Consider the following 20,955-nt stretch of genomic DNA (forward strand, 5'->3'; position numbering starts at 1 on the left):
TTTGATAATTATTGAAAATATATTTTTTCTTCTTAGGAATTAATCAAATAGATCAAGGTCATTTTTACTTTTAATTCAAGTAATTAATTTATTAAATTCATTAAATTTATTAATTCAAAAAATTAATTAATTAATTTTATCTGTGTAATGTAAAGAAATATCAATCAAATTGATAAATCTCTTTGAATGTGAATGTATTAAACAACATCTATAAAAAATTTAGTTTCATCAGAAAAGTCCTGACTTGAATTAATGCCTTTTCATAATTCTATATGTTTTTTTTTGGCGATAATCAATTTATTATCATTTCAAATTTTTGAAGTATTTTTATAGAATTTTTCTGTCAAATCTTCCTTAAACTTTTGATAATTGATCTTGTGACAGCAACATTAGATTAAAAATTGAAATAAAAAAATCTTTTTTTTATTCTTCAATCGTCTTGATTAAAATAAACACAAAAGAATTAACCTTTCAAAATAAATCCTTTAATTAAAACAGCAATCTCGGCATTTAATCAAACTATTTCACCAGGTTTTAACAATTTTATTCGACCATAGGAAATTGCAGCTTCACTAAAATTTAATTAAAGTTAAATGGATCAGCGCAAATAAATTAAAAAAACTAGTCAAAGCTTGGCAAATCAACTCTGTTGAGAATTGTATTGAAACTAGAAAATTTATCAAATTAGTTAGTCAGTATACATCAATTTAATCCGCAGTAAAATTTTATAAAAGAAATATTTTTAAGCTTTGCATAATAAAAAATTTTCACATGTGAAAATTTCAATAGTGGATTTTTGGTTTCGCGAGATATAAATATTGAAAGCTAATCAATAAACATTAGGATTTAATAAAACGCGTGGGAGATCTTTGAACAAGGAGATAAATCTCGTAATTATCAAGCATGAGTAATCGATGAGGAGCCGACAAGACTGCTGATAATTACTTATGGTAACTGCTGGGTCAGAGAGCAATGTATTGGTCAGTTGTACAAGCACTGAATAATAATTTGTAATCCTTGTATGTATAGAGACGGTCATCGTGTAATATATTAATGTACATAGACACATAAAATAAATAAATACAAATACGGCATTAAAAATCAGCGAGACAATAATAGTCCTGCTGGTAAATCGAGGTAACGTAGGAAAGAGTAAAGCAATATAAATATAATGTAAAGGTAAGTTAAGTCTCAAGTCGAATAAAGGTGTAAGCCTTAAGCAACTGATATAACGGTGACGTTCATCAGGTCACCGTGGCCTCCTTTTTCAATCTTTATTTTCTCGCTCAATCCAGCATCTCTCGGGTTTACCTCTCTCTTCTCTACTCTTTCTTTGCTTATATTATTCAGTACTCATATCCCCGAACTACCGATTCGAGTCCTAACTGTACATTTCTCATGCTGTTTGTCTACGTATACTGTACTCAAGTGCGTTTTGACTCAAGTCATAAATAAAATTAACCCACTGTTCGTAATTTTATACTCCGTGGAAGACTTAACTTGGAATTTGTCACCGTCCAAAAGTCCACCCAATCGCTATTTTATGGCCAAAATATTAAACACCGTAATTTCGGGCTATGGGAAAATTTTTTATTGCTTACTGATTTCTGGATTCATTTGTTACATAATTTTGGTTGCTTTTTTATATTAAATTGGGGGTTTATGTTAGAGATAGGTCTATACCTGAGTTTATACAATTCTCTTTTTTTTTTTTGCTCGGACGTCATGTTAGAAGACTCCACCTGCCTGAATGAAACTAGAACCGCGTGGGCAGGTGAATAAGATAAGCTCAATAGTTTTTTTTTTTTCACTCACTCTAGCTCAAGCAGTTGTTAATTTTTTTTTATTCAGATGAGATTTTATTTATGCTTATATATTATTATTATTATTATTGTATATTTAATATATGAAGACTGGTGTTTTAAATTTAATAAATCAAAGATAGTTAATATTATAAGCCAGCTACCCGATCCAAATTGTTGGAGAATGACTAATTTTTCATTATTAATTGTTCACCATAATATTTTATCGGTATGAAGTCTCAATACCATCAGAGAAAATTTAGGTGACGATAATAATTAAAATTTGTTTAGACAATTATTATTAGAGAAAGATGTAATTTTTTACTCAGTGTAACTTTTTTCAGTGACTGAAAAAATAATTCGGACAGCTCAGACCAGGACTCGAACCTGGATCTTTAGGTTACGCGCCAAATGCTCTACCAGTTAAACTATCCGAGACCTATCCGTAATGACCTTTCTCTAATAATAATTGTCTAAACAAATTTTAATTATTATCGTCACTTAAATTTTCTCTGATGGTATTGAGACTTCATACCGATAAAATATTATGGTGAACAATTAATAATGAAAAATTAGTCATTCTCCAACAATTTGGATGGGGTAGCTGGCTTATAATATTAACTATCTTTGAATCATTAAATTATTATTATTATTATTATTATTATTATTATTATTATTATGTTATTAAATGCTCAGGGGGGTTGTCCCCGAAGTCCGACTCTCCGAGGGCCCAGCCTGAGCTCCATCCATTACTGCTGGACCACTCCGCACAACAAGGCGGTTAGCGGCCACAGCAGGCCAAAGTCATTTCCCTAAGTAGACGGAGGGAACCTAATATTACAGCCTTCTGCATCCTGACAGCCAAGAACTCAGATTTTGACGTGCAAGCTGGAACTTTGGCAAGTGAGGATACAAAAGACTGTTTCATCCCTCCAAGGACGCCAACGATTAGGACGACTAGTTTGACACAGTAACCTGGGTAAAGTTTGCCAATTTCAAATAGGAGATCCTGATATTTATTATTATTATTATTATTTTCTTGTATATAAGTGCAAACAAATTTTGTATACATAAAAAACCAGAAGCGATGAATCTTAGTGTATATTTATTTAAGATATTTTTTTATTGCCGTTTTATTATTACGCTGTTGAGTGGTCTTGCATCGTCATTCGTGGTACTAGGATTCTATACTATCCTGTACTTTATGGTCAACAGAAACTGTCAGACAACAGTCACCTGATGGACAAGAAACTTGAATTATAAGTATATATATATATATATATTTAAGTCTATTCCAGCCGGAAAAATTACTACATTGATTGTAAAATAATGCTCTAGAGTTAAAATTTTCTTCTATTATATAATGCAATTATGTAAATTTTTATTTTTAGTCAGAAATTTTATCTTGATAGTGTGTTAATTTTTAATAAAGTAGCAGAGAAGTAATTTTTATATTTATAAAAGATTAAATTATACATTTCTCGTGAAAAAATATTTAAAAACTTGGAAGAGTGAATAAATTTACCGAGGTCGATGTTCTTGAGCCGTAAATTGTAAATGGAAAAAAAATTGTTAAGAAAGGCTGTGCTACGAAAGAAAGGAATGAACAATGCAAATTTAGGGCCATACTTTATAAAAAGGATAGTAAATTCAAAAAGTTACTACAAGTTTCGTATTATTATTTAGCCATCTGTAAAACGCGGTGCTATTATTCTGTCTATTATATATGCGGACTGGATGCTGTAGAAAATATTTAAGCATTGCTACTGGCAGTAATTAGTACCCGAATGAAAAATAAACTTGTAGTAATTTATTACCGAAGGGAAGGTGAGGCAGTAGTTAGAATCACCGATTGACTTTATGCCGCTACTAAAATCTTTCAAAAGATTCTTACTCATCTCATCATAATGATAATCACATCCTGGCTAGCATCGGCCTTTGAAAACTTCAGTATGAATGACCCGGAACCTTTTTAGAGATTTAAAAGAGCCACAAATGTCACTTAAATACTCATGTTAAAAGGATTAGGATTGTGATTCAATGCCTCGCTTTCCTAGAAAAATAACCAACAACTTCGTAATGATTTCATCTGTCGACGTTTTTGTATTAACTATGAATTGTTTAAAAAAACTTTTTATTTTTATTTCATAAATTTTTTGTTAAACTATTCAAAATATTTTTCCAAAATTTCATTTTTATCTTATTTTCAAACGCGTTTTTATCAAAACTACTTTTTTTTATTTCTGTACATTAATTAAATTTTTTTTCAACGAATAATTATTAAATTTTACAGATTATTTCTTTGTATAAATACGCTCTATATAAACTATTTATAAATTTTGGACCAATATTTTTGTCAAAAGTATTTTTTCATTGTTAAAACAAAGGCTACAAACATAAAAATTTGTAACGGGTACTTTTTGACTTATTTTACCCCCGGCTCGATTTAAGCTCGCCGAAGTCCAGGATTCTAACGAGGGTAAATCTAAATTAATTAAACTCGAAAATTTAATTATAATTATCAAAAACAGAACCTCTTTATTCCATTAAACAAAACATTAAACATTTCTATTTTACAATAACGGCGATTAAACAAAATAAACCCACTCATACACGTCGGCCCTCTGGTGCCCAGCTCCTGACGGGTGACTAGTGCTGCCCCACATGCCCTATTCGCGATTCCCAAAGGGAGAGTGAATAAAATCCACCTCGCCCCCACCTAATCAGCTGTGGTGCCTACCACCTTTTGGCTTAAGGCCTCCAGCTGGAGAGTCACCTTTTCTCGTAGGAGATCAAGTTCACTTACCTGTGGTAGTCCGCACCAGGTAGAGTGGACCCTCTTCTGATTCCTCGGCCAGAAGTCTCCAGATGAGAAATTAAACCCAGAGAAAGGTTGCTCAACGGCGGATAATTTTCGGGCTTTATCAACCCGAAAATTATTATTAAAAGCGAAAATCATTGGTGAATTATCGCCACCTATCGCTCGCCGTCGAACTTCGAGAAATCCCCGAAAATTTTTAAGTTTTTATTTTAAATTTTCAAAATTAAATATCGAATTCATTCAACCAATTCAACAGATTACATAAGTTTCGATCAAAATACATTCCCATACAATTTCATCGTCGGAACTTAAAAAATAATTTTTATACAAAATAAATAATTTTCATAAAATTATTTTCCGATACTAAATAGTCGCTGAGACTTAGAAATTAATAATTATTTGGATATTTCGAATTTATTCGAAATATTTTAATCAATTATTAATTTCAGATAAAGTCAATTTTTGTTCTTTGAATGAACAAAAATTAGCACGACGCGGTTTCGCTTATATTAGCTCGGCGATTTTTACCGCGAGCGAACAGTCGACGCCATCTATCGCACGAACTAACAAAATTCCTTTTTACTTTCAGCCGTCGTTTTCAATAATTATTAATAATTAATTAATAACAAATAATAATAATAATCAACCATGAACACAATAATTAAACTCATGAACAAAAATTAAACCTGAATACATAAATTGCCGCGGGATGGGCAGTCAACGCGGTCGCGGTAGCGGTAGCTTGCTCGGTCCGTGGATGAGGCCCGCGGTGCCGTCTCTCGCGACACCCCTCCGCTTCCCCGCTTATAATACCTTCTTTACAGGTATAAAAAAATTGCAAAAACTTTGCTCTTTTCTTCAAACGCTTCTAAAAAATAAAATTTTCTATTTTTAAGAAAAAATTAAGATCTTTTGTAGAAAAGAGACACCTAAAAGATTCCCGATTAAAATTGTGGCCTCCAAAATTTTACACAAACAGCTAAATCTGATAATGGTCGTCAATTCACATCAGCTGATATCTTTTTTGATTTCCACAGCAATTCTTTAATAATTTCACAACATTTTCTTAAATAAATCTATAAAATATTCTCACGATTTCATTCCATTCTATACATTCCTAACAAATTATAAAAATTCATGAAAACCACGAAAAAAAACTATTTATACCCATCAAAATTTTCAGTCTGCTATTTAAAGTTTTCAGCACAATAAAAATTCCTGGCTGAGCGACAAAAATAACAATAATAACAATCATACTTACTACAGGAAGTAGTGAAAAAGGTATGAATAAGTGTAACGTTTTATTTGCTACCTTGCACTTGAGAGGAAGCTTGATTTCCTACGGCTCACAATAATTAAACATTAACCAATGAAAAGGTGTGAGAGTCATAGCTCATATCTTTTGCCAGAGAGTAATGAACGTTTAAATATGTAATTTACAGTAATAAAAATGTACGTGACTGTATAAAATAAATTTTTTATAATATATTTAATATAATTTATATTTGAATATAAATTACCGTGTCAATAGACTTTTTAGCGATTAGCGGGTTTAAAATTTATTTAAATGGGTGGTTAAATAATTTTATTAGCTTGTAGGTAGATAATGATAGTTTAACATACATATACTTGTACATTCACAATATAATATTATTGTAAATGCATATATATGTGTATGAGAGTAGTGCGTGCGTGCACTTTTTAAGACTCTCTGTTTCGTTTTACGTTAGGAGTCTGCGTTGCAGGTTACACGACAAGTCTAGTCTACTGGTTTCGCTCTGAAAATTACTATACTTATATATTACACAAGTTTATATATATATATATATATATATATATATATATATATATATATATATATATATATATATATATATATATATATATAATAGGTTGTATTCTGTAGGTTAAAAATTTTTTAGCGATACCAAAGGGCTGCGAATGAGAATAACACATTCACATGCTCTATACTAATCGCGATTGTTTGTCAAGAGTATTATTATTTTTAAAGTGGGTAGAGTTGAATCATCATGATCATGAGTTTATTTTATTTAACTTTATTTATTATTACTATATTTTTGTATTATATTAGTAATGTACCAGCATTTGTAAACCGAACAATAACTTCGTTAACTTTCGTATTTATTTCGATTATTGCGTGTTACTTATTCATTTTTTACGAGGATCTTTTATATTTTATGAGCATGAAGAATTATCGGTTATTTATTTTTTACCGTGTTTATTTAATTGATAATTAAGCTATTTGTTTGTTTTCATAAGTCCATTTATATCGATATTGTATTGAGCTAACAAAACATTTCATAAGTTTGTATCATTTTTTTTTAAACTCTATTATAATTATTTTGTAATTAAATGTTTATTCAAACTGACAATAATTATCAATGCATGTAAAAATATTTAAACTATCTTTGACACGCGAAAAAATCAATTTTTTTGCCGATCAATTTTAATTTGCATAAAGTATTAAAATAGTCATAAAATCTTAGTTAATTGCGGAACAATTTTCTTTTTAAAAATTGGAATTCTCCTATATACTTCGGTATTTGAATATTTTAAAATTTTTCTACGCGTCTTCTGGAAAAAATTTACCAGTCAATTTTCAATAATAAATGACAAACAAGTTGAGAAAATCTAAAATGAACATTTTTCTATTGCTTGGCGGAAACAAATTTTTAGTTTAATCTAATGATTTTCTCATTTTTATAACGCTAAATAAATTATTGGAAGTTGCAAAGTTAATCTTCATTGAATTATCTGTTTGATGGCATACAAATTATATTAGTTTCTTGAACCAACAAGAGAACAACAATAAAAATAGTTGCCGACAGGAGGAGAAAAAATTGCTTCGCATTATGAGCCGTGCACTTAAATAATTAATCATCAAAATTTTTTCTAACTGTGAATTTCTAGTCCTATTTCTAAAATTATGAACCCATTATTTTTTCTTTTAAATCTTGTATTACCCGTTCTAACCCAGGCAGTGATTAAATTTTGCTGGGGCTCTAGTTCGAGCCCCAGCAATGTTAAACAAATTTTATCATCGAAATAATTGAATAAACTCACTAGATATGATGAATAAAAGAAAGGATTGTATTAAAAATTTATAAAATAATTAATCAAAAAATTTTTCAAACCCAAGATGAAATATTAGATTGTGGCATAAATCAAACATTAAATTAATCTCGAGAAAAAAAAATTAGCCTTAATAAGAATCAATCATACGTGATGATATGGAACATCTATCTGTGGTATGTATACATATACATAATACTCGGGTTCCCGTCAGCAAAATCACCGACCGAAACACGATTCTATCTCATCTAACAGCGGTATAGACTCCAGTCACGGCGTTCATCATAATGCAATTAGTGTATCCGTGCGTTGGTGTATCCGGAAAGGGAAACTAAGCCACGATACAAGTACTGGAGCGTTGCTGTTGCTTTTGCGGAGTATATTACACATAGCTCTCGTACATATAATCTAATATATTCTATTATATATACATCTACTACCAGCACACATATTAAGTATATCGATACGACTACTATACCGAGCTGTGGAATTGCTAAGGACGCAGTGGCCCTACAGGTATATCATTTGCATTAGTTCATAGACCAGCAACTCATGATGTCTTAGCTTTGGTACTTAACTCTCTTACTGCGATCTGCAACGCATGGCTGGATGCTGGGTATCTATACGGAGCAAGAGCTCTTGCAATGGCTATGTCTATCATATATACATATATGTGTTCATTATTTTATATTATACTGGTCCATGTAATAGTCTTACATAAAACTTGTATTATATATTGTATATTATTATTAATAAAGTTGCTACCGAAACGAAACCGCTTATCATTTATCAATGACACTGAATAAATTATTTCAATAAATCATTTTTCTTTTCAATTTTGAAATTTTTTAATAGAAAAGATTTAAGGTAAAAGCCCCAATAGATGATCATGTACCAGTATATGATCACTCCATGTATTTGTATACCTATATTTGTGAATATAGATATACAAATACATGGAGTGATCATATACTGGTACGTGATCATCTATTGGGGCTTTTACCTTATCTCAGATAAATTTTTTAATTTTCAAAAATAAAAAAAAAATAATTCTCACAGTTAAATATTTTACAAGTTTGTTTGCTGAATAAGTAATTAATTATTTCAACAATTTAATTAAATTGCAAAGATATAATATCAACTATTAATAATTATTAAGAGACGTTTAAAAGTATTGAAATTTAACGGAATGACCTAAGACTTGAACGACAGATATAAAAAAAAAATATATACAGCGGCGTGAATATAAATATAAAACAGCGAAGCTTATTCTACATATTTCTGTTCGATACAGGATAATTGATGATCGATACTCTGTACATATAAAAGTCGTATGAAGAGTAGTCGTACAGGTTTTAAAATATATTCCATGTTAAAAAGAAATTAAAAGTCTCAAGTTGAGAAAATGAAATTATTGGTCATCTGTACATTTAATTAGATGTATCTCCTTATAATTATTATTTTTAAATAAATAAATATTCATTACTCATTATTAAATATTTATTACTTATTATTTATTATTATCGATTATTCCTAATCCTCAATGTTTTATTTGGTTCTCTATGAATATATGTATATGATATAACTTACATATTGTACACGGTGAGAAATTTCTGTAGAAATTTACTATGCATACATAATAAGACTGAACCTTAATGACTCAATTCAAAATATTACCATAAAAATTTAAGAATATCATATTGTACCAATCAATATTTACTAGGGACCATAGTAAATTTGACCATGCAACTGTTACATAAACATATATAAAAAATTTTCGTAAACTGACAGAACAAAAACTGTTAGTGTGCTTAAAACTTTTCATTATAGTTCCATAGTAAAATTTCTGTTGCTCAGTCGACAATAAAAATTTATAAAAAAGTTTCACATTTAGTCACGTGTACTCGGTTTAAATTTAAAATTGTGACTATGAAATTTTCAAATGTCCCATAGTAAACGTATGCGCGTCAGTCGCGACGCGCGCTCTTTCATTTTTTCGTGCTGCTTTGTTTTGTCAACATAAGTCTACAGACGCTATCAGTAGTAGTTAACGGTGTTATGAAAATTGCAATAAACATTAAGTTTTAAATAAATATTAGTTTATAAATCCATCAACACATGAATAGTTAATAAAAATTTGTAAGATTCATAAACAATAAAATATTTAATAATTTACCGTGAAAAATTAAAATGAAAACAAACATTTGATGGTTAACCTGCAACCGACACTTCTAATAATAATAAAAAATAATTTAAAAGTTATATATTGTGTTTATAATTATTCATAATAAAATTAACTGCCAAAATAAATCCTACGTTCATTGTTAAAAATGAAAAAAAAAAAATAAAAAAAACTATATTTTAAAAAAATATTTTTAAAAATTATTGCAAACAAAAAAAATCTTGTTTGGTTTGATATTTTTTTTGATTGCTAAAAACATTTTTTACTCTAAAATTTTTTATTTTTTACAAACGTTTTCTTATTTTTTTTGCTATAGTACATTCGGAAATTTAAATTATTGCATATTTCATTTTACTATGGTACATTTCAATTTCTACCATTTACTATGTCTGATTTCATTTGTTTCGGAAATTACTATGGGCCATTGTAAAATTTTATTCTGAGTCAATAAGGTTCACTAGTAATATGCACCATTGTAATATCTAAAATCCATGCAGAATAAAAAATAATGGAAATTTCTCACCGTGTAGTTATAAGTAATAAGAGAGTATGTGAACGGAAACGACACGCGCCGGACACCATACGCCGATAAGAATTTGCCGGATAACATTGCGAACATGATATTTATGCGAGGGTCGATAGTTCATCGCGATGCTACAACTTTCAGCTGGACCATTGCGCACATGCAAGCAATATATGTACACCGAATAAAAAATTAAACATTACATACAGTCAGCATAATATAAATAAACTACCAAGACCCTATATATTGCATTCGACATGACAAAAAAAATAGATCATAGTAAAAATTGTAACAGCGTATCTTTTAATTTGCAATAAATTATTCAAATCACTCATAATTGTCACAGATATGTATTTTGTTAAAAATATAACTCGGATTTGCTGATTATTAATGTAGTTTGAACAGTTGGCGAAAACTTTAAAATCCAAGTCTAATATATTAATGAATCACTGATTTTTACTGTTATCTATTTTTACCGTCAAGCAGCAACGAGTAATTTAAATCCATCTATACATTTGTGTACACCAATCGCAATAAACATCCTGCACAAACGCTCAAGGTGATCTACCACAACAATTATTTTTCTTTGGTTTTTTATTTTTTTTTATTTATTCACGGATATAAATAAAAACATAAATTCCGAAACCCTAAAGATAAAATATGTATTGATATTATTTAAATGAAAATATTAAAATAAATAGACTTACCATGACTGATGAACAATTAATTCCAAGTTAACGATATCGGCATATTCAGTATCAGGCTTATAGCACCATACCAGTCATAACAATCACACGAAATCACTGATCACTTACACCTTAAACATTTGTAATTAATTATAAATAACTTTTGATCAAGTAAACAATACTTTATGATTATAAATAAACACTCGCGTTAAGCACGATACCGATTTGCAGTATAAGTAAAACGACTAAAAAAAAATAACTGAGGAATAAAATAATTGCGAAATAGCGTTGCGAAAAATCGTGTTTGAGCAGAGACCGGGATAAGGATACCGGTGATTTTAAAACCTGGCAGACAACGACTGAACTCGAGACCGGCAGGTAAGCAGTTGTTGCCCCCCTACTTGATACCACCTTTACTTGATGCTATAGAGCAACCATTCTCCATTCTCCTTTACGTTCTTCGGTCTTCAGTTCACTTTACTTCTGTTGTGTACTATATCTTTCTTTCTCCAGATCCATCGGCTAGCTGTATCCCTTTTTACGCACATCCACCGTTCACTCGCTCACGACCTGTTCGACCGACAATATTAACTTTTAAAAGGACAAACATCAACAGGTACTCTTCCGTAGGAGTTTAAGTTTCAGTCACACTGTATAATTTTTTAAATAAATAATTAATAGTAATAATATTAATATTAATATTAGTAATAGTAGGAATAATAAAGGATATCTTACGGTGCAGGGTTAAATATATAAAATTGTTTAAACAATTCTTCAATATTTATTGTATATCTAAAAAATTAATTAATGACGACGATTAAACGGTATTCGAAATTACAGCTTCGTCTTCTTCATCAGAGTCTTCTGCGTTATTGGGCTTTACGTCCACCAGATATTGTTCGAAGTTTATTTTTAACGACTCCGTTGTTGGTGGACTCTTTAATGATGTTCTAAAAAATATACAATTATTTCAACTATTGTTAATTGGTAATTGTTTTATTTACCGGTTACCAACTTTATGTTTTTTTATAACGAAGAAATATTCTAGGTATTTACTACAGATATTTTAAAAAAACTATTTGACGTAAGCCCGCGGTACTTTTTGCTCTAGCGGCACACTTTTTAAAAACTAATCAAGATAATTCTATAAGAGTTTTTATAATTGTATAAAAAAAACAAGGAAAGCAAGCCGATGTTTTTTTTTTTATCTAAAACAATGTGGCCGGAAGAAAATAGAAATTTAAAACAATTTCAAAAGTTATAAAGCGGATCTGATTTACTTATTAAATTAATTTTACCTGAAGACAAAGTCACCCTCCCGCTTTGGCCTTACAGACTCGACGTCTTTGACCAGAGCAATGAAATTTTCTTCCAGTTGTTTGGTATCCATACTTAACTATAGTGTCAAAAAATACAATCATTTTCAATTAAATGATTGATGAATTAATGAAAAGTTTAGTTCAAAGACACTTACAGTTCCAATCGGGGCAGTAATAATACCGAGCTGAGGCTGTCTTTCATATGGGTTTACAGTATAATTGATACCATGGAGAATTTTCTTGATCATATCGGCTAGATCGAGTCCCAAAGTACCTTACATATGAAATCGATGGTGTTAAGTTGTAAAATATTTTAATTGGATAATGAATAATGTAAAGAAATTTACCATTACGAGGATTGGGGAACTTTCTTTTCAGTAAACCTCTCACGACAGTTAAGTCGACCATTATTTCCGGATGCGCGACTGCGGCAGTGAAATCATTCGCTGAAATTTCGCCGGTCTATAGCCAAAAAACAAATCAATCAATCTTTCAATATTAAAAATTCTTGAATAATCCATCAATATTTTTTAATTATTTGAGACATTTTTAGATGAATTGTTGTGAAAAAAAAATTTTATTTAACAACAATTTCCAAAAACATTGTTTTAACTGAAAATTGATGTACGAATATTTATAAAAAATTCGTTTGTCAAGAAATTTTTTTTAAAATCCATGATTCACATTCTTTCTCGATTGATTTTGATTAATAATAATCGAAGTAGATCTATTTGTATTTTTATTATTTTTGTCCTGTAAATTCTTTCAAAACCTTATACTCGCTTGCTAGCACTGCTTCTCTCAATCTACTGGTAACGTATAACGTGCGACAAATTAACGAATTTTATGGCGACATCTGGTGGCATTTTTACGAACTACGTAGTTAGCACCAGTTTGGCGGGAAATTTAAAAAGACTTTCGTACAAATTTAATGTCAAGAATAAACGCTCAAACATATCCTTTTTTTATTTATAATTAATTTAATTATTTATTAATTAATTAAAAGTATAATGTAAATAATAAAAAAAATGTCCACTTTATAAATCACTCTCTTAAATTGTTGTATTATAATAATTTGTTATTAAATGTCAAAATCCAAATGTCAAATGTTTCCAATATTTTTAAAAAAATCTATATTCAATTATTTCAATCAAAAGCTTGTAAATTTTTGTAAACATAACAAAAATTACTCAAATATTTTGTCAGAAAATGAAAATAAATAAAGAATAAACTAACCTGAATTTTGGTAATAATTTCTTTGCCACCAACAACCTCTGCCCCAGCATTCCGGGCCAAATTCTTGATCTCTTCTGATTTAACAAAAGCAATCACATTTCTTTTTTCTCCATGATCAAAAATATGAGGCATGTTAACGCTTCTGGAGAACTTTTCCATTAACTTGGTAGGTCTCTCACTCTGAAAATTTATAAAAAGTTATAAAATCTCTCATGCGAATATGGTCATGAGACTGATAACATAAAATGTTAAGCAATACCTGCATATTAATTTCTATGAATGCCTCAATAAATCCATTAGGAGCGTCATACCGTGATGGATGATGAGTGTCACGATGACACTCGACAGCTTCATTAAAAGAATAGATTTTTCTTCTATATATGCTTTCGAACCACACATCATCTATCGATTCTTTCTTTTTCGAATCTTCAGTATATATTAGATTAAAAGGTATAATATCCCTGTAATTTGAAAATTTTTAAATCATGTCAATTGATAATCATATCTACATCAACTGAATCACTTTTGTACCCAGTGATGTTAAACTCTGAACACAAAATAATGCTTACTCTTTCTTCACACGCTTGTTTTCAGGAATGAATACTTTTTTAATTACTTCTTTCTTGATTTTCTTCTTCCTAGCACGTTCTCTCGTTCCCTTACGAGCCGCATAATTTCTGACTTGTGTCAACGGACACAAAAGAGAGTAACTGGATGCTATTTTCTGCTGCAAGACACCAGCAAGTGTTATTAACCTTCCTGTAATTATAATAATTTGTTATTGCTTAACGAAAATTAAAAAACATCAGTCACTTAAAAAAAATATATATTTTCTAACGAATGGCAACAATGAATAATTTCTAGGTTATAAGTTTTGGATAAAAATTTCTAAAATTAATTAAAATAGTATGAAATTCTAAGTCTGTAATAAAACAATAATATTAATAATTTATTAAAATTATAATTAAAATCATGACATGTTTATTTGTTATATTTATTAAAATAATAAAAGTAATTAAAATAAAATACCTCCGGCACCCAGCGCCATTTTGAATCCACTGAAAATGGAGTTTAAAATTTCAGTCACAACTACATTACATGAAATGTCACCCTTAGGATGTTTATTAGAAATATAATTCACATCGATGAGTCTTACGGAGGTCTACAATGTGCGAAAATTGCCAATGAACTTGTACTGTGTTTGTTCATTGATTGTCAGTTAGTCAGCGGACAGTATTTAACAACTTGATGCCTTGTTGATCTATTTAAAATGTACAACGTCTAACAACTAGTTAACTATGTATTTATAATAATAATAAAATAAGCAGAGATAATAATTATTATGAAATTAATTTTTTAATCGTAAATGCACTTGTCGCGGGCAACTATCAGGCAATATGGCGGCCGATAAATTCACATCTCCAGTAATTATTAATTCCGATGAAGGTGCAATCAGCGATGCACAATCATCTTATTGGAATGTTGCTTAACTAAGGCTTATATGTGTCACCGTCAGTGGGGGATGTCGTGATTCTTTTAATTAATTTATTTGTGAGGAAAAAATTATTCCAGACAACATGTCAACGCGATCGCAACTTACTAAAGATTTGAACGGTAAGATATATATTATATTATATTATAAATTATAATATTAACCCAATTTATTGGCTTGTTTATATTGATCTGAGATTAAGTTTTTTAATTATTTAATTTTTACAGAATCGGTGAAAGCTTTACTGGGTAAACATGTCAAAATTTTGTTGAAAAATGTTGTTAAACTTGAAACAAAACCAGACAAGCAGGAAAACCGAGTTTTGGTAATTTTTAATTTTGTTTTTTTTTTTTTTTTTTTATAAATTTCACAAATATATTTAATTTACGTAATAATTATTCTATTTTAACAGGTATTTTCTCCTTGTCGACTCTTTTTATTGACTGCCAAAGTACCTACTAGGGTAAGTAAATTTAAATAATGAAATAATCTTGTAAACACTAACTTGACAAATAACATAATTATAATAATAATTTATTTCAGATCGATTGCCATTTTCATTATTTAGAAATAACCTCAGTAGAGTCTCGAAGATCAAACCAACTATGTTTAACAGCGGGAGAAAGAACATACAACTTCACAACAACAGGCGTAGGTGGGACAGATACAACGGAGGTAGACGCGATGATCGAAGCGTTACATACTGCAATAAGAAATATATTTCCCACAGTCCCTCTAAACTACGTTATCAGAAAAATCGACGTGATACCGGCCAGTAGACTTCACAGTATTCGTGGAAGCGAGTTGGCCCGCAGCACGGAGGCAACGAGAACAACCGGGCCCTGCGGGGGTTTTTCGACCCAGTACGCATGCATGTGTGATCTACATTGTGTCCAATATCGCGAAGAAGTGGCATGGGACGTAGACACAATATACCTCTCCCACGACACCCGTGAACTAAATCTCCGTGACTTCGACCACCTCGAGCAGAAGGATTTGGTGCCCATAATATCCGCGTTGGAATACAACACATGGTTCACTAAATTACGAGTGTCTCATTTAAAATTGAGCCATGAGTGCCTCGAGCGTTTGCTTCACGTTGTTCGCCGATCTCTCTCACTCCAAGAAATCTACTTAGATAATCTAGGCCTCAAATGGGATTTTGCGCACAAACTATCCCTCGCACTTATTGCTAATAGTAACACTGTACTGCACACCATCGATTTATCGAATAACATGATCGAGGACAAGGGAGCTGCCAGTTTGTGTGCCATTGTAGCTAAACTCACCCAAGGTAGTAGTCACCTCGGCAGTCCAGGCATCGGAAAACTCCCTAAAGGCATGCAAAAATTGAATTTGTCCCATTGTGGATTAACAGGAAAAGGAATTGCACAAATAGCCCACGCGCTGAGTCTAAATCGAAGCATGCCTACAAGTCTACGATATTTAAATTTGTCTGAGAACACTTTAAAAGATGATATCAACAATCTTTGCAATTTTTTGGCTCAGCCCAATAGCCTAACGCACCTAGATCTCGCTGGTACGGATACAACTCTAGAATCTTTATTCGGTGCCCTTCTACGCGGCTGTGCTACTAATCTAGTCCATTTAAACGTGTCACGAAACTCATTTACAAGTAAAAAAACCAAAGAAATACCTCCTAGTTTTAAACAATTTTTTACCGCGACTTTGTCGCTAAAGTATTTAAATATTTCATACTGCAAGTTGCCTCTGGAGGCTCTGAAACACCTTTTGCTGGGCCTCGCCTGCAACGAGAGCACAGTAGGTCTCGAATTAGACATGAGTGGAAACAACTTAGGATCTCTGGGTGCTCACGTTCTTGAGTCTTGCATACACGGTGTGCGTTGCATAGCTTCGCTAGATATTTCTGACAGCAACATGGACGTTGATATGGCTCAAGTAATTACGGCGATTGGAAAAAACAAGTCAATAAAGCACCTCTACATGGGAAGAAACACCACAGGCATGAAAACCAAGCACATATCGGTGGTGATGGATGCGCTCGTACAGATGATTCAGGAAGACGATTGTGTTTTACAATCGCTTTATATTCCAGATTTACGTTTAAAAAGCGATCTTTATAGTCTGATAAACGCACTGGGAAGCAACACGTGTCTTCATACTCTTGATATGAGTGGAAATCAAATAGGAGACCCTGGAGCTCGTCTTCTAGCCAAGGCACTTCAAATAAACAATCATCTGAAGACAATAATTTACGATAAAAATAATATTACTTTGCAAGGATACTCAGATATTGTTCACGCGTTGGAAAAAAATTACAGTGTGAGACACATGCCGTTTCCTATTTATGATCTGCAGCCTTGTATGAAGATCTCTGCAGAGAAAGCCGAGCAATTGGCTAAGAAAATTCAAGACATGCTGCAGAGAAATGTTACACCGTGTAAGTACAGTCCGGGGCAAGCTTTTAGACTCCAGCAAGGATTTTTACTCAGTTCGACGCAGCAGGTTGTCGACAGGTTAGTTTTTTCATTACATTTTTAAAATTTACTATTGTAGAAATTTATACTTTAAATATTTATTTTGCTACTCACCAGATTGGTCGTGCAAACTCAGGATACGATAAAAACTTTGGCAGCAGAGAGTTGTGATGCGAATAATGATATTAATCACGCGACTGGGTTGATCCAAGATGCAGATAATTCGAAGCAGTTGCTACCGCGACTTCATGAAGTCTTACAACGGCGGGATGAGAACAATCCCGTAGAAGCAAAGCTCAAGGAAATAGCCGACAATTTGTATAAGAATGTCACAGATTATTTGGAAGACTCATTAGAAGCTATTTTAAAATGCGCGAACGATCATTGTCCAACAGTGATGTCTCAAACGGTGATTCGCGGTGATGAGAGCGAGCCAATTTCTGTTGAAGATGATTTACGAAATGTCTGCAAGGGAAAGAATCAGATAAGCGGAGAGTTTATCACCAGCGCAATTGTTGAACAGGCGGGTACTGATATTGTTAATAGAATAAACGAGCTGAACCTCTCGGTAGCTGCTCATATTTCCGACAGAATCACAGACGAAGTAATAGAGTCGCTGTCGAGGAGTTACAAGACTTTGATCGGAGACTTTCATGATAGGACGCGTTGCAGTACGCCGGATGTTTTGAGACCGAGTGTTAGTTCTAACAGCAGTGGTAGTGTCATCGGTATCGGAGGAAGCATGAGCATTGGAATCAGTTCTGACAACAGCGGTTATGGACTCTCGAATAAAATTTCATCGGCAGTTGAGCATGCTGCCAAGATGACTAGAGACTCGCTCAAGGACTCAATGGTTCATGAGTACGCCTGTCCTTCAGATCTTTTTATCGGGAGTTCTATTAATTCTCAGCATACCACAGATGATCAGTCTCCTATGGTAATTTATTGTTATTATTTTTTTTGTTGTAATAAGTTAAGTTAATTGGAATATTTTTATTCGTTATGCAAACAGAAGTTGGATTATTTAAATCTTGTAAGTAAATTTTATATCAACTATAATTTTATACATTTGTTAATCGTGAATGTTAAGTTATTTTCACTTTTATGTAATTATATATTTTTATTTATTAATAGAATTAAAAATTTTTTTATATTATTAACAATGATTGACAATAATAATTTAATGTAATAGGCAACGCCCCATTTGTCGAACAAACGAAAAAATTTGCATGGAAGAAAATTACGACCAAAGTCAGTAGTTGATTCTGTAGAAGGACTTTCAGCTGATGATATACCGGATTTACTGCCTAGTTTACCAAAAGACAATACTGAAAGTGAGTTTATTTCTTCAACCAACTTATCATAATTATGGATAAACAATTAATTTATTATTTTTGAATCTAGCAATTTCAGAAAATGAGCACTCATTGACTGAGTCTTTGGATTCTATATCCGAGCTTCCTAATAACACTGGCCAGCAATTGCAACATCTGGTCAAATCTCGGCCAAGACGAACTAAAACTCGCGCTCCTTCACGACCTATGTTACGAACTGATATTCCGAAAGGATCTTTGGGCCTTGGGGAAGGTCTTGATGTATTTTTTAGACCTACCACGCCTACAACTCCGCTGATTTCTCCAACTAGTGATGATAGTTCTCTGCATACATTCCCAATAGACGGTAGCCCAAATTTATCAATAACAAGTCAACGCAGTATTCCTCCGGAGACAGATAAAAAGCCTCATGGCTGCAACTCGCCTATTCTAAAAACTCTTCTTGAGCCTACACCACGTTCACGGTCTAGCGATAATTTTGAGAAATTTTCTCCGCTTGCGGGTCGTCGTTCTCAAGGTGACACACCTTTGACAGCCTCACCACTGGCCCGACGAAACGCCGCAGAAAATTCGCAGTCTCAAGAACCAGAGGCTAGAAAAGCACGAGGAATCCAATCGACATCCACGGCTGGAAGCCCTCTGTCAACACCGACCACTCGCTTATCGCGAGATTTGTCTGGCAATGAGACTTCAGAGTCCTCGCCAGACGGCGATAATCACAAGACCTCAGTGAGAAGCCATGGTAGTATTCTAAGTAGTTCAGCAGACAACGAAAAATCAGTAAGCGGCCAAGCGACCAATAAATTCCGATCGATTTCATCCATCCAAGAATCCCGTGGCGCTTTTAATTCTTTACAGTCGGAAGTTTGTCCGTCCAATGATTCAAATAAACAGCTGTCGAATGCTGGTTCTTTTAAAGCTCCAAGTAAAGTTAGTTATAATGTTAGCGGCGAACAATCTAGAAGTAGCTCGAGTATTAATACTTCTAGAAATAGTAAACCTCTACCGCCAGCTACTGCGCCAAAACCGAGACCATGGAGCATGACTGGTGATAGAAAATCAGGTAATTTTATTTTAAGTTCATTTTTTATTTAATAAATGATAAATAATAATTATTTTTGGGTTATGCAGGTGAATTTAATAATTTATTGAGTGACGGTTCAAGTCCAAATACGTCTGCAGGGAACACTCCAGACTCTGGTGATGCTCTTGATGAATCCACTGACAGTGGAGTCAGTGGACCAGCTTCCTTACCGCCTACACTTTCAGCGAGTAGTACCGCGAGCTCATTGAGCAGTAGCACAGTTGAAAAACGATCTGTTAGAGAGCTCGCAGCTAGTTTGAATAAAGGAAAAACAGATCGTAAAGAAAATGGTATTTTTTATTTTATTCAATTATTTTTGTCATTGTAATTAATTTTTTAAATTATCACGCTTTATTATTTCATGCTTCATTTTAATTTAAACATTATTTAGCAATTTGTTTTACAAATTATTTTAGAAGAATCCGTACCCATTGCATGGAGATCAGTTCTGCATCGTTCTGTTGATCGTACAGTAAATAAGGTATTTTTTGTTTTTGTTTTTTTTTTTTTTTGTTTTTTTAATTTATCATTTTCATTCTATTTTAATTTCACGCTCCAGTGGTTACAAAATAACAAATCACTAGAAAAGTCTGTATATACCTCAACATCGTAGTTTATTTAAAATCAACAACTAAACGCAAGTTTTATTTTCAGGAGCAAGTACCGAAAAAGGATGAGGACAATCGCATTAATTTCAAGCTTCGGCGAACATCATTTCTACGTGACTCCAATTTCAATTATGACAATGATGTCGTTGATGTATGACAGTCATTGCATCTAGTAATAACATTCCATAATTTTTGCATTCGTTAAAACATAAATAATTTGAATTTTATGGGTAATAAAGTTATCAACGGCGGGTTTTTAATTACAAGCCTAGTCAATCTTCCATACAGCGGCGTTATTAGGATCTGAAAATTAAGC

General features: G+C 32.0%; 2 protein-coding genes across 5 annotated transcripts; one reads left to right on the plus strand and one right to left on the minus strand.

The window, feature by feature from the left end:
• Positions 1 to 11,868: 11,868 nt before the first annotated feature.
• On the minus strand, positions 11,869 to 14,849 carry LOC123265060 (50S ribosomal protein L1). Its single transcript, XM_044728641.1, has 8 exons — positions 14,692 to 14,849; positions 14,232 to 14,421; positions 13,922 to 14,123; positions 13,663 to 13,842; positions 12,774 to 12,888; positions 12,582 to 12,700; positions 12,406 to 12,503; positions 11,869 to 12,057 (listed from the first exon to the last, which is right to left on the minus strand). The coding sequence occupies exons 1-8, from the start codon at positions 14,708 to 14,710 to the stop codon at positions 11,925 to 11,927; spliced, it is 1,056 nt and encodes a 351-aa protein (XP_044584576.1). The 5' UTR covers positions 14,711 to 14,849; the 3' UTR covers positions 11,869 to 11,924.
• Positions 14,850 to 14,869: 20 nt separating this feature from the next.
• On the plus strand, positions 14,870 to 20,902 carry LOC123265058 (F-actin-uncapping protein LRRC16A). 4 transcript variants are annotated; one of them, XM_044728638.1, is made up of 11 exons: positions 14,870 to 15,276; positions 15,382 to 15,479; positions 15,567 to 15,617; positions 15,698 to 17,652; positions 17,731 to 18,550; positions 18,626 to 18,646; positions 18,806 to 18,947; positions 19,018 to 20,010; positions 20,079 to 20,321; positions 20,451 to 20,512; positions 20,686 to 20,902. In XM_044728638.1, exons 1-11 carry the CDS (start codon positions 15,240 to 15,242, stop codon positions 20,794 to 20,796), a joined length of 4,533 nt encoding a protein of 1,510 aa, XP_044584573.1. In that variant the 5' UTR covers positions 14,870 to 15,239; the 3' UTR covers positions 20,797 to 20,902. The 4 variants fall into 4 exon arrangements, with proteins under 4 accessions (XP_044584573.1, XP_044584572.1, XP_044584575.1 ...); XM_044728637.1 differs by having other exon boundaries at positions 14,871 to 15,276; positions 20,448 to 20,512; XM_044728640.1 differs by lacking the exon at positions 20,451 to 20,512 and having other exon boundaries at positions 14,871 to 15,276.
• The last annotated feature ends 53 nt before the right edge of the window (positions 20,903 to 20,955 follow it).

Source organism: Cotesia glomerata, linkage group LG5 (genome assembly GCF_020080835.1).
Source record: "Cotesia glomerata isolate CgM1 linkage group LG5, MPM_Cglom_v2.3, whole genome shotgun sequence".
Taxonomy (NCBI): Eukaryota; Metazoa; Arthropoda; class Insecta; order Hymenoptera; family Braconidae; genus Cotesia; species Cotesia glomerata.